Here is a 15,279-nt window from a genome sequence, read left to right as displayed (position 1 = left end):
AAATGTATCAAGAACCACGGCAAATAAAGATGGAGTAAGTAATACAAAGATATGTAGTACAAGGGTATTCTTGAACCATCTGTTACTAATTAAAGGGGCTTTTAGGAAGTTTGAATTGTAAAGCTCAATGGAGTGAGCTGAAATCACTGGAGATTTGAGCCCAGAAAAAACAAAAGCAAGGCAAGTGTACTTCAACTATGAAGTGCCTTTCTCTTGAAGTAACTTAAGCTTGCTGGTGCTAATGGTCTTGCAAAGGTTCAGTGATAACCAAATCATTGCTCAACTTTTAACTGCAACCCTCTTGCTACAAAAGTAAACTGGGCATCCACTCATGAAGAGAAAATGGGAACATCTCTAAGTATGCGAACAAGACCATGATGCTTTTCGTATTTCACTTTAAAGACCTCTTTGCAGGCCGGGCGCAGTGGCTTATGCCTGTAATTCTAGCAGTTTGGGAGACTAAGGTGGGAGGATCACTTGAGCCCAGGAATTCGAGACCAGCCTGGGCAACATAACGAGAACCCCATCTCCACAAAAAATAAAAAATTAGCTGGGTGTGGTGGCACGTGCCTGTAGTGCTAGTTATTTTGGAGGCTGAGGCAGGAGGATTGCTTCAGTCCCAGAGGTTGAGGCTGCAGTGAGCTGTGATCATGCCACTGCACTCCAGCCTGGGTGACAAAGCAAGACCCTATGAAAAGAAAGAAAAGAAAGAAAAGAAAGGAAGGAAGGAAGGAAGGAAGGAAAAAAGAAAAGAAAGAAAAGAAACAAAGAAGAAAGAAAGACCTCTTTGTAGATGAAGTGACTGATGAGGTGGCTCTCTCCAATTAGGGAACACATCCCTTACTTTGAAAGGTCTTTTTTCAGGCCCGAAGCAATTAATATTATTGGGCACCAAAAGAAGAAACTTTCGTTTTTTGGGTTGTTCTAGATCTACCTGCAAACTGCTTCTTGGGCAGGGGTTAGCAGAGGTGGGAACCCATATAGATATAAAACATTACTTGGGTATCCAAACTGGTAGAGAATCTTATTTATAAATTAATCAAATGAATTCTTCAACATGTTCATTTTGAAATGTTTTTGATAGCCAGATCCTTTATTGTCTTTCCAATACCACTGTATCTCAAATTTTTTAGCTGGTTGTCATACTCCAAAAATTAATGTAATAAATATTTTTTCAAGTATACAAGTATGCCTTGCATGCTTGTCTACAGATGCATTCCACAGATGGTAGATATTTATAGAATTCTTGTTTCAGCACCTTTAGAAATTGACTTGATGCCTATATGCCTTATTCATTTAGATAATATAATTTAATTAAAGGGTTTGATTTCAAGTCAGTCCTTAAGTTTAGAAGCTCAGTTGTGAAGCAAAAACATTGTCTTTTTTAGGCATTCCCAATTGTGACCACAATACTTAAAGTAGCCACAAAACTTTATTTTCAACTAAACAATTGGCAAGTTATGTTTTACTCTATGTAAATTCAGCCATATTGCTCCTATTCACTGTATTCCCATACAACTACACAATTATCTCTTAGGCTGACATGAGAATACAATGACTATAGAATAGAGATCAAGTCTAAAAACAAAAATCGTTAGGGTTATATTTAGAAAGTAAATTTCTTAAGGCCAGGTGTGGTGGTTCATGCCTATAATTCCAGCACTTTGGGAGGCCGAGGCGGGCGAATCACCTGAGGTCGGGAGTTCAACCGGTCTGACCAACACGGAGAAACCCTGTCTCTACTAAAAATACAAAATTAGTCAGGTATGGGTGCATGCCTGTAATCCCAGCTACGTGGGAGGCTGAGGCAGAAAAATTGCTTGAACCCAGGAGGTAGAGGTTGCAGTGCGTCAAGATTGTGCCATTGCACTCCAGACTGGGCAACAAGAATGAAACTCTGTCTCAAAAAAAAAAAAAAAAAAGTAAATTTCTCAAAGAATTTAACAATACTAAGGTAGACAGGGACTCTTTTTCTTTCTATTAAGAAAAATTCATACCAAAAGCAACATCAGAAAGTGATTATCCCTGTAATCCCAGTGCTTTGAGAAGCTGAGGTGGTAGGATCGCTTGAGGCCAGGAGTTCAAGACCAGCCTGAGCAACATAGCGCAACTCTGTCTCTACCCAAAAAAAAAAAAAAAAAAAAAAAATTACCCAGGCATGATGGTGCATGCCTGTGGTCCCAGCTACTCAGGAGGCTGAGGCAGGAGGATTGCTGGAGCCCAGGAGATCGAGGCTGCAGTGAGCTATGATCGTGCCACTGAGCTCCAGCCTGGGTGAAAGAGCAAGATCCTGCCTCTTTTTAAAAAGAAAGGACAAAGAAAAAGTGATTGTGACTATTTCACATTGGGTCACATATCTTTGTTGCAAAAGTAAGGGTGTCTGAATCTTGAATATCAAAGTCAAGCTTCTTGGTTTCCCACGGTTAATTCTGAGAATGATGTCCAGAAGAATGCAACACAGGGAAGGCACAACTGCTTACTTCCCCGTAACCTGGGAGGTAGGGAGACGCAAAACAAAGGCAAGCCTTTTCTAGCCTTCAATCCTCTAACCTGCAATCACTTGTCTCTAAAACTTCTTGGTTTGGCTACCCTCCCTATCCACGTTTGTAAGTTCAGTTCTCTAAAGTATGCTCCAACCTTGCAAAGTGAGGCTAACACCAAGACAGGCTTGAGTCTGCTGTCTCGCCCTTTTTCTCCAAGAATCAACACTGAAACTCAAAGGAAGGGGAGAGGGTTAACATAAAGAAAGTACTTTTCAAACACTAGCAAAGGGCTCTTGACTCTCTTTCTCTTTGGCACAAGTGCACACGCACATGCACATGCATGCACAGATGTCCAAATCACACAACAGTGTCTTTCTGCCCTTTCAGTAGAGGATGAACATGAAGAATTGTTGAAGGAGAGCAAATGTGCTGGGTGTACCACAATGCAAACAACTTTGATCTGATTCACTGTGCACTGTTTCAGGGACTCTGACAAAAGTATGTCCAAGATTAATAATGGTTGCTGGGGTTGGCAGAAGTTCAAGAATCAGATATTATTCCTGCAATTTATAACAATCATCTCCCCACTTACCCTCAACTCCACCCTCATATGCCCCAATAAATATTTGCAATTTATGATGAAAATATCAAAGAAGGAGTGAACAAAAACATACTAGAAAGAATTGTTTCCTTACAGTTTATGGCCTGGAGATGAGACAGAGAACAAACAACATAATGAATGCAATCAATCAACTAATCCTTATTATCACCCAATTCTAATATGAAAAATCCCATGAGCACCTGTCTTTCCTAATAAACCATGCTTTAGAATCTTTATCTTCACTCTGGTGAATGTAAGTTTTCTAACTAGAGTGACCCGTGTGTCCTGGCCAGTCCACGACAGTCCTGGTTGCTTATTAACAATTAGTGATACTTGGCCAGCGTGGTGGCTTATGCCTGTAATCCCAGCACTTTGGGAGGCCAAGGCAGTCAGATCACCTGAGGTCAGGAGTTCAAGACCAGCCTGACCAACATGATGAAAACCAATCTCTACTAAAAATACAAAAATTAGCTGAGTGTGGTGGCACATGCCTGTAATCCCAGCTACCAGGGAGGCTGAGGCAGGAGAATCGTCTGAGTCTGGGAGGTGGAGGTTGCAGTGAGCAGAGATCTCGCCACTGCATTGAAGCCTGGGTGACAGAGCAAGAGTCCAGAAAAAAAAAAAAAATTGTGACACCTGTTGTCATCTGAGCCCGGGAAGTGGAGGTTGCAGTGAGCGGAGATCTCACCACTGCACTCAAGCCTGGGTGACAGAGTGAGACTCTGTGAAAAAAAAAAAAAAAAAGTGACACCTGTTGTCTGTGAATAATTTGCTAATAAGCACCTCTTGATTTAGACAGTAAGTGTTCTGTTTGGACAATAAATTATATGGTCACCCTAACTGTATATAAACCGTGAGAGGCAATCAGGTGTCTATTTTCATGTTTGTAGTGCTGTCCAGTTTTTATGCTGTCCATTCTTCCATTCCTCAAAACAACCAAATGGCCTCGGCAGAATGTGCTGTTGTTGTGCATCCAGGCTTTTTAGCAGTAGCCAACATTTGGCTTTCTCTTTGAGGGCCTAAAGTTGACAGCACTAAGACCAGCCTTGCAAAGATCACTTTGCCCCAGTATATTTATGTTTCTTCCCTGGTATCAACTTAAGGAAAGGTAGAGGTGGTAGGGTCTTCAAGAAGTTTTCAGATTTCATTTGGGGTAGGGGAGTGGCAGTGAAGGAGCAGTGGAACCCTTTTCCCCTTGAAATCTTGCTCAGATCCCCACTGTGTGAAGTCAAAGAAAGCAAAGACTCTCTGGTGGAACTGGGAGGTAAAGGCACAGTTGCACAGTCTCACCCACTAGAAGACTTCTTTCTCTGTTGCTTCTGCTCAAGGAATCCCCTAAAGCAAGATCCTGCTCAAGAACAGAGTCTATCGGCCAGGTGTGGTGGCTCTCACTTGTAATCCCAGCACTCTGAGAGGCCAAGACAGGAGGATCACTTGAGGCCAGGAGTTCGAGACCAGCCTGGCCAACATGGTGAAACCCCATCTCTACTACAAATACAAAAAATTAGCCAGGCGTACTGGCACACACCTGTAATCCCAGCTACTAGGGAGGCTGTGGCAGTAGAATCGCTTGAGCCCTGGAGGTGGAGGGTGCAGTGAGCTGAGATCCTGTCACTGCACTCTGGCCTGGGCAGCAGAGCAAGACCCTGTCCCCACCTCCAAAAAAAGAAAAAGAACAGAGTCCATCTAGTTCAATTTGCTGAATTTCTCAATGAGGAAACAGGTTCATTTCATCAGCTCCTGATCACATATTACAATTTCACTTTCTGTATTGGTAATCCTACAGTCATGAGTCAACAGCAGTGTGGTCCACACTGATTGTCATAGAAACCTATCTTCCAAAGAGCTCTGGGTATACCTTCTAACAAGGAAACATATGCTCACAGAGATTAAATGCTTTTCTAGATTATAACTAGTAGGCTCGTAGTTACACAAAACAACCAAATGTGGAGCCGTGTGTGTGTATGTTTGTTTGTGTAGAAAGGAAGTAGAATAAGAGCTAAAAGTATTAACCCACTTTTAAAATTAAGATTCCTGAGTAAACATATATTCCCCCTTCTAAGAATAGCTACAAAAGAAACCACAATAACAATGATAGGTGAAGATTCTGATCACAGTATTGTTTAGTAACTCTAAAATGTACATGTGTAAGGACAAAGTATGGGACAGAAGAGGTAAGACAGGAAGAAAAGGCTGCTATTGAGCCAACAGAATTCTGGTGATTTATTTTTCTACCCTTCCCAAACGTTCTTTTAACATGAAACAAAACAAAACAAAACAAAAACAAAAACAGAGAAGACAAAGAGTGCTTACCACGGAGACCTTGCTCACAACATCTCCAGCAACTGCTAAGCCTTGAGCAAAAGTACGGGCTGCTACAAATGCACGAGTAACCTGGAGCTTCAGTTTGCGAGGGACATCTCCGAAGGGCTTCAGCTGTTCCGTATACTTGCTCACACATTCCAGATACTCATCTGTAAAGTGGTACTGGGAGTTCACCAGGCGGAACATCCGCTCCAGGAGGTGAGCCCAGAAGTCATTTAGCATTTCTTCCAGGTTCACATTTCCCACCACGTAGTAACGCTTCAACTCAACGAAGAGATCTTTAAATAGCTCAGAATTTTGCATGTATAAATGGCCATATGTCTTCACAAACATATCATTCAGGGATTTCTCTGCATTTTCAAGTAGTTCTTTGAAGAATTCTAAAACCAACACCAAAAAAAAAAAAAAAAAAAAAAAGGGAAAAAGGAAAAACGAAAGAGGTTTCAGTATTTAAATAACTGCTTTTCCAGTGAATTTGAAAACGGAAAAAAAAAAAAAACCCACAATTAAATTGGAAAACATGTTTGTATATAGGGTGAATTTCCTTTGGGGAATGTGGCATCTCAGATCCTTTGCCAATGAAAGAAAACCTATGTCACAAAGTCACTTACATAGGTGTCTGAGAGAGGAGAAAAATGAAAATTTAAACTAACAATTTCTCAGGAGTCAGTACAATACACACATTCTCTCATTCTCTCTCTTTCTCTCTCTGTCATAGGTGGATAAAGAAAAACTGGAAAAAAATGGGCACATGAAGTCTAAAACATGAGATTTCCCTCAACTTTTTACTTAAGAATCTAAGCCAAAGTTAACCATGCCTTCGAATTGTAACCTAAGAGCAGGACAGGTGTTTTCAAAAGTTGTTATTTTACTTGGGCCTGAATTTTTTTTCATTTCTCCTTTTTCCTTATCTATATGATCATGCACTATAGCTGCCTGGAAAATGCTTGAGGCCAAAAAACATCATCAAACACCCCTACAAGCAAGCACATAAGTTTTCTGAAAATAAGTTCCTCGGTGTTTCTCTGTGACAGTAGTACAAATTGGGAGTACCCAGCTTGATCCTGGGTTTCTAAAGGATTTATACAATAACATCACGAGACTCTTTTCAATGTTCCTTCTGATTGTGTGTGTGTGTGTGTGTCTGTGTGAGAGAGAGAGAGAGAGAGAGCATGCATAATGGACTTAATAATAAATATAGTATATTTATGAGACAACATGAAAAACTGAAAAATGTAAATGAGAATACCTGGTTATTTCAGATTTACTTTTTGGCCACCATACAGCCACAGACTAAGTGTTAGAGATTTTAATCTCTTAACTACAAATGGCAAACTAGTTTTCTCCTGAAGCTTTCCTCAGGAACTTCAATGAAAAAACAAGCCAACAGGGTATCTGTAACATTAATCATTCTTAAAGAATCCCTCGCCTGGTATAAAAATAAACACCTCATGATATCAAGTTTATAAGCAGGAAATATAACAAATACCAAAGGAAAATATAAGGACCACATCAAATAAGAAACTGCCTCTGAGTAAATATGGAACAGAAAAGAAAATATGACACCTACTTCAAAGCCAGAACATTGGTGAGCTTATCAAAATGCAATAGTCCTACAAAACCGTTCTCTTCTCACGTTGGGTGGGCAACTCAGAGACTGGCCACTAATTCCAAATAGCTTTTCAAAACCTGGACGGAGGAAACTGAATACTTTCGCAGGGAGATGTATGTGTGTGACTTTCCTGACATGCCAAGAGATTCCATACCTATGTCTCTCAGCCCCTAACTCATCACTTAATGGTTCCTTGAGGCCTGAGGATGAAGTCCACAGTCCTCCCTGGTTCCAGCTTTTCAAATATTGTAGGTATGATTTGTGTGTGTGTGTTTTTTTTTTTTCTTTGCTTCTCTCCTTTTCCTTTTATCTAGTTCTTTTCCCTACTATTGCCTGCCTTTTGTTTACTAGGCTTTCTTCAGAGAAACAAAGGAAACAGACTTCCTCTGCATAGTAAACAAACAGACAGGTCAACTCATCCCCATTACAAGTGTGCAGCCTGACATTTTAACCAAAGGTCTCTCCCTGAAAGTGAGAGGGCAGAAACTGCACAAAGAGTTAAGAGAACAATAAAAGAAGCATACCAATCAGCTACCTCGGATGGCCTTTTATTCTCTCTAAAATCCCCTGAGTGGTTCTCAAAGTGTGGGCCTGGGACCAGCAGGATCAGCATCACCTGGGCACTTGCTATAAATGCAAATTCTCGGCCCCACCCCAGACTTACTGAATCAGAAACGCTGGAGGGTCCCTTTAGCTGTGCATCATTCCATTTCTACTAAGGGCACTCTCAGCACCAGCTAGGCAACTGGCTTGTCCAGGCCAAATGGTTTGGTGGACAGGTCAAAACTTTCAGCTATCTGTGATTCCGATATACCCTAAAGTTGGAGAACAACTGCTCTAGCTGCTGAAACTTCTCCCATTTCACCTATCAGTTGCAAGCACCAACAACTCAGGGGCTGTGTTGAGTGTGAAGCTGTCAGGGTAAGCATTAATGTTTTACTTAAGAGAAAATGTCTTTCCAATGAATTGTGTTTTTTAATAAATTTGTTGCATTCCTAGGAATGACTTTTTTATTGTCTTGGGGACAAATTTTCTTGTGTGGAACTCTCTCAACTAAGTGTTAACATAGATGATTAAATGTATGCAGTACTTTTCTAGAGTTCAAAGTTGAGAAGGGACCTTAAATGCCATCTGGTCCATGTCCCACATCATGCTTGAATTTTGCTAGCATCCTTGCCAAGTGGTGATTGCTCATGGAGGGCATAAAAGGTGCATGTGAGTTGCGTTATTATATGACCAGTGTGTTGCACACATAGCTATCATATATTGGAAAAATAAAGCCTTGTCATCATTGAGAATAATATGCAAGCCTTGTGTTAATCCAGTGCTACTAATATTTCATGACCAAAAAAAGTGGATTCCAACAGCAACCACAGGTCCTTCCTTATATTGAATTTTTATTATATGGCTCATAAAATTGGCACATATCAGCAGAAATTGGACATTCAGAATTATTTGACTTGTGCTTTCAGACTCATTTAGTAAGTAATTCCCAAAACTCACTTGTATTTTTAAGGAATGTCACCTGGAGTCATGTTGGTTTTTAGGGGTGGGGTGGGGTGCAGTGTGACATTTCAAGCTTAGTTTTAATTTAAAACTTCTAATAAATGTCAAAGTTTAGCCTTTTGACAAAGTGCTGCAAGTCAAACAAACACTAAATCACTGAACGCTTTATGGAAAAAGTAAAACGTTATCTATCTTGGAGTTCCTCATTCAGATCAAGAGCTTGTGGGTGGATGTAGCCATATATAACATAGCTACTTTGGAGTATAAGAGAAATGGCCTAATGAACAGGAGACCGATTTGAAACTGACATGCCCCTGTCCAACACCCACCATGGACCATACTTTGGTTTCCATGACTCACATTCTGTCTAGGAAAGTTTCAGTGTGTGTGTGTGTGTGTGTGTGTGTGTGTGTGTGTGTATGCTAGTGTGTACTTTAAGAGCCTAGCTTGGTGCTATATACATACTAAATCCTAATTCATTTCATCACTCAGAAAATTTATTTTCTTTCCTTCACATTTTAAAAGACTCTTTAATGTGGCTATATAAGTTGCAAATATAAAGAGCATCTGAGTGAGCATGTGGTTAATAAATGCTTGAGAAATTCTATAAAACTGATATAACGAGTTAAAACGTCACAATTTCTCCAAATGGGTATGCAATTTGACAAGTATGTACTGAGTGGCTCTTATGGGCTCAAATCAAAGCACATGGTGTTTTACCATGCATCTTAACCTTCTTCCTGCCCAATCAGACCATAATGAAAATTTCTGGTAAGACAAATTTCCCCCAACCAATTCACCTTTACCATACACTGCCACTCTCCACATATGGTTTTATGAGAACACCAGAGATTTTTTTTACACGTCTATAAAATTGTTAATCCCACACTACATACAAAAAGTTCCTAAATATTCATATATTTAATCTATGAGAGTCAACCAGACAAAAATCAGGGGATCCAGAAGACCCAGACTCATTTCTTTTTAGATGGATTCTTACTAGCCCTGTTACATGGGACTATTCTACCTATGCCTTTTGCCTCAAAGGGACCTCATAAGGATGGCAGATATCTTTTAAATTCTAAAATCCATAGCAATTAGGGACAATATCAACCAAAGCATAATAATTTGCTATTAGAAAGAAGGGGAAAAATCCTTTTGCATCTGTTCCTTTTATTAAACTAGCAGCTCGCATGTTCTTGCATAATTCTTTCACATCTCCAATCCTCCTTTCTATTCCCATGACATTTACCTTTACAATGAGGAATGAAGCATAAATTAGCCATTCAGATCCCGGTCCACAGCCATCAATAGCAACTTCAGTAATCGCTGCAATGTTCATCTCCATTTTTTTTTTCAATTATTCTCAGAACTCAGAATCAGGGTCAGATCTTAACTGCTGAAGAAGAGCTGTACAGGCCCTAGACACCTAGCAATCGTTGCTCATAATCATTATTCCTGAAACTAATTACAATACACTTGGTGACTAAGAGAGAACCAGCCAAGAGCAATGTAAACCAGGATTCCACAACGATCAAAAGCCAAGCAAATTGGAAGTTAGGTGTGTGCAGCAATTGCTTATATTCATGTAAAAATGCTGCTCAGGGAATCTGTTTTAAGTAAAGCTACTGGTGTCTGAAAGAAAGTTTGAGAGGTGGTGGTTTGCAAGGATTTGAAATATAGTGTCTGTGATCAGGGTTTATTTCCCCTTCAATTTTCAGTTTGAAGGCTTAAGTATATACATTCTAAAGATAAAGCAGCTGCTACTCCTTGAACTCATGAATGGCCACTCAACACAGGGATGGAAATAAACACTGTAACACGCTATGAATCTAAAGCAGGAGGACACAGTGGGAAAAAACAGGAGATCTCTCACTCGGGGACTCTATGACCCTGCTTGGGCAAAAGGACTAATCTCTCTGAGCCTCTTTTATCCCATCCATAAAATGGGGCTATTATCACTCACCTCATATGGATAATGCTTGGCATAAAGTAGATGCTCAACAAATAAACGTTATCACTAATATGTGAGATAATAGTGTTGTCACTCTTAGAGTTTCTTTGTATCTACAATCATTTTAAAAAAATCTTTAAAGACTGGTTTTTATTTTTCCTAGTGGAGTTAAACATTATCCATCTGAGGGTACATAAATGAAGCCAAAGCTGCTGGAGGTCTTCTAAGAAGACCCAAGGCCTTATAAAATTGGGAACTGTTTATCCTAAGGGAAATGCTTAATGGTTCTACCATCAAAGGTTGTGAAATGTACCGGACATCTATGAAGGTGGGAGTGACTGCTGGGTGAAAAATAGGGAATGGGGAAACCTCACCCTTGAGAAGAGAGTTTACATTATATTAAACAAGAGAATACCACACATACCACATATATATAAAAAATAAGAATTAATCAGCAGGTCAACACCCTCCACCCATGTATTTCATTTGCATACTACCTTCTTTGCCAGAAGTCCACTTGGTATAAGGATTGAGCTAGGGAAGTGTAAGTACTTTCCAGTTCTAAAATATAATCATTCTAAATGCAAGTAGTACCAATTTAACATGGGAAAAATTAGAGTGAAAAGGCGAAAATTTTCCATATAAAAGTTTTCTATGTAAATATCCTGTCTTTTAAAAAAGAGAAGAACATCATGTACTTCTGGAACTTCTATCCCCAGCTACTTGTTTTGCATCAAACATTCAAAATTCTTGAAATAGGCCAAAGAACCTCCAGTTCTGCTACTAAATGCCACATTAGTTACTCCTTTATAAACAATCAACTGGCTATTAATTAATGAACTAGAATGCATTCTAGACTTAACCCATAACCTTAAGAGATTGGGGCCCTTTTTATTTGATGAATTTTTTTGGTGCTATAAATTACCACCTGGAAGCTGCCTTTTACATATAAGGATTGATTTTTCTCTTACTATACATGCTGTATTTCATACCCCTGGTGTGGCATGCAAATATTAAGTTACTAGATCAACAAAAGTGCTGAAAAAAGAAGCCTCCTTGTAAATGCTACAAATCATACCTTTCAAACTTCTAAGAAAATTTAAAGAGTTACACCCATCGACTTTTTCACCTAAGATCAAGTAATTAATGAAGAACAGCAAACATAAGCATCTAAGAATGTAAGGAGAAAAAGGAAAAGTAGCAAGTATTTTACTGACAACCTGAAACTTTGGTTTATCACTATCTCCTCCTGTTTTGCTTTTTTGATAAAGTCTGCGTAATTTTTTTTGTTTTTTAAACAGGCATTTTTTCTCGAGCATGGCATAATCTCACTCCTCAAGAGTGTCTGCTAAGGCATGGTGTACCAAAAGATCATACACTCAACTTATGTTTATCAACTGATAGCAAATCAATATGCTGCTCCTTGGCCAGGTGCAGCAGCTCATGCCTGTAATCCCAACACATGGGAAGCCAAGGTGGGAGGACTGCTTGAAGCTAGGAGTTTTAGACCACCCTGAAAAGTGAGACCCTATCTCTACAAAAATTTAAAAACTTAGCCAGTCATGGTGCTGCATGCTTGTAGTCGTAGCTACTAGGGAGGCTGAGGTGGGAAAATCGCTTAAGCCCAAGAGTTCAAGGCTGCAGTGAGCTATGATTACACCACTGCACTCCAGCCTGGGCAACAGAGTGAGACCCTAACTCTAAGGAAAAAACAAAACAAAACAAAACAATAAAACAGGCTGCTCCTTGGTGGACAGGCCAATCACCAGCTGTAGCTCTTATTAGGAGCTATTAGCATATCACAGAGTACTAGGGGGTTCTGCCAAAATAAGATCAGCCTTTCTTCCCAAGGTTGCTTTTATTTGTGAACACATTTTGAATGCTAAGGCTCCAAGGGAATAAATATAATGTTTACTGATGGCCCTCATCTTTGGCTAATATGGCCAGGGACACAGGCTCAGTATTGCAAGGTCCCTTTTGCTGGGCATCATTCCATTTCTACTAAGGGCACTCTCAGTACCAGCTAGGCAATTGGCTTTAGCATGCCCAGAGTTCTGTGCATTCAGAAATGCCCAGAGAAGGTTTCAGGCATGTATAAGTAAGCTAGGGAGCTGGAGGAGCCATTGCAAGTGTTCCATGTTCTCAACTCTATGTGGATCAGTCAGAGAGGTACCATATAGTTTCAAATACACATCTCATAATAGAGTCTATCTGTTAATAATCTAATGTCAAGAGAAAAATCAGGCCAGGCACAGTGGCTCACGCCTGTAATCCAAGCACTTTGAGAGGCCAAGGTGGGCAGATCACTTGAGGTCAGGAGTTTGAAACCAGCCTGACCAATATGGTGAAACTCTGTCTCTACTAAAAATACAAAAATAAGCCAGGTGTGGTGGCATGTGCCTGTAATCCCAGCTACTTGGGAGGCTGGGGCATGAGAATCACTTGAACCTGGGAGACAGAGGTTTAAGGGAGCTGAGATCGAGCCACTGCACTCCAGCCTGGCCAACATAGTGAGACTCTGTCTCAAAAAAAAAAAAAATCAGAACATGAAATAGCAAATCATTATGATACCAATTTGTATGTATGTATATGTATTATCTAGGTACACAAAAAGATGAGGTAAATACAAGAGTGATGGTTGGGTGCTGGGGATCAAGGATAATTTTTTTCATTCTTTCTTGATTTTGTTCCCTCAGATATTTCAGTGATATTTTATAATCAGAAAAGTGACATACCTTCATGCTTTCAAAAGTAACTTTATTTCCCTTTATTCCCTTCATTCTATTTAACCACTGGAGAATTTGATGTATTTTTCTAATTTTCCAAATTTCACTGTAATACTTAATAAAAAGAAAAACATTATTTTAAAACTTCACCAAAGCAGTTTCCATATTTTTCATAAAGAAATATGTAATTTTTTTTCCTAAAAAATATTCCTCATTATAGCAACTTGAAAAATACGGATAGCTATGAAGAAAATACAAATACAATCCCCACTGTTAAAAGACAGTGACAATGGCTTACCAAATATCCTTCCTACGTTTTCCCTTGAAAATACATGTTGCTACATGGTTGAAATCAAAATGTATTTGCACCGTGTTCTTATGTAACACTATATGGTCTGTATTTTCTATGTATTTGAAACTTCTTCAGAAGCATCATTTTTTTTTTTTTTTTTTTTTTTTTTTTTTTTTTTGTGACAGAGTCTTGCTCTGTCACCCAGGCTGGAGTGCAGTAGTGCGATCTTAACTCACTGCAACCTCCACCTCTCTGGTTCAAGTGAGTCTTCTGACTCAGCCTCCCAAGTAGCTGGGATTACAGGCGTGCACCACCACGCCTGGCTAATTTTTGTATTTTAGTAGAGGTAGGGTTTCACCATGTTGGCCAGGCTGGTCTCAAACTCCTGATCTCAAGTGATCCACCCAATTTGGCCTCCCAAACTGCTAGGATGACAGGCGTTAGCCACTGCACCCAGCAGAAGCATCATTTTTAATGACTGCATACAATGACACCACATGGATGGAGAATAATGTAATCACTGTGGGGCATGCAGGCTTATTTCCAATTTCCTACTACTAGAAATAATGCTGTGATGAACATCCTATTAACATTGTACATAAGTGTTTATGCAGATCTTTCTTTCCTTGGGATACACACCCAGAAGTGGAATTACTAAATCAATGAGTATGAACATATTCAAAACTGCTGACACATTGACAAATCTATCTGCAGAAAAGGTGTGTCCATGTACCATCCTTGCTGTTAGAGTCATATTTATTACAAGAGTTTCCATTGCTCTGCTAATTCTTTCAAGAGAGAGGGTGATGAAGATGGGTGTGGACAATGAACAAGAAAGGGCTGAAGCCTGTCTGGATAGGGAATTCTCTCAGTCAATCGGCTGGAGTCAGGGCTAGATCAACTAACCCCTGTTCTTTGCCTGGACAGACAGACATATAGAAGCAGAGCAGGCAGTGATGAACAACATTCCAAACTCCCAGGCCCAAAGAGTAATGAACCAAGAGAGTTGATAAAAGCAGTTCATTTGAAGCTCCTCTATGTATTTACTTCCCTCCAGACAGATCCACTGCTTCTTGCTGATGTCATGCCTTCTGAAGAAGTCAAAGTTAATAGGAGAAGACCCAAAGTTAAAGTACTTTGGGCTCTGTAGAAGCTACACACACATTTTCAATCCTATGAGACAGCCAATGCTACAGCCACAATTGGTCACACTTCAGATAACAACTCAAAAGGCAGAAAACCTTTGTCAATAGAGAAATGTGTGCATTTTGTCTGAGCTTTTGATTTGATTACAGTAAGCTTGCAGTGGCTCATTCTGGTCAAGTTTCACAGAGAGATTATAAAAGAATTAGCAAAGGTGGCTGGCTTTTTAGTCTCTTTCATATGGAAGGAAAAGAAAATAGAATCATAAAGGAAAGAGTAGCAGTGCTTTCGAACTAAATCGAAGACCACTCTCATAATCTGGAAGAAACACTGCATTTGCAGGAAGGCCAGAAGGCCTCGTGTCTTTCTCTGTACTTTTGAGGCTACTCAGCCTATGAAATGTTGCCCGCTGTACTGTAGCAGAGGTTTCAGAAAGCAATACCGATCAGTGTTGTATGTTATGCTATGCATATCTGTGACACACTTAGTTTGAGGATGTTACAGACTTTTTCCAATCTAAAACCCTCTCAGGGGATCTTTAGTAAGTAACTGTGGCTATATAAATGATAATAATCCATCTATATAGGTAGAAAATAGTTAAGGTCAGGGGTCAGGAAAATTACAGAAATTTCAGCTT

The 15,279-nt window shown here is 39.7% G+C and overlaps 1 protein-coding gene across 1 annotated transcript in view; it reads right to left on the bottom strand.

The window, feature by feature from the left end:
• The window catches only part of GPC4 (glypican 4), a 117,255-nt gene that overhangs the window by 17,002 nt on the left and 84,974 nt on the right, over window positions 1-15,279 (bottom strand). The window contains exon 3 of the mRNA XM_023198904.1: window positions 5,398-5,789. Coding sequence (XP_023054672.1) covers window positions 5,398-5,789 — 392 coding nt within the window. The remainder of the gene's footprint in view (window positions 1-5,397; window positions 5,790-15,279) is intronic.

The sequence above is a fragment of the Piliocolobus tephrosceles genome, chromosome 12, assembly GCF_002776525.5.
Source record: "Piliocolobus tephrosceles isolate RC106 chromosome 12, ASM277652v3, whole genome shotgun sequence".
Taxonomy (NCBI): Eukaryota; Metazoa; Chordata; class Mammalia; order Primates; family Cercopithecidae; genus Piliocolobus; species Piliocolobus tephrosceles.
The sequence above is the reverse complement of the archived record's forward strand: the minus strand, read 5'-3'. Positions and strand labels throughout refer to the sequence as shown.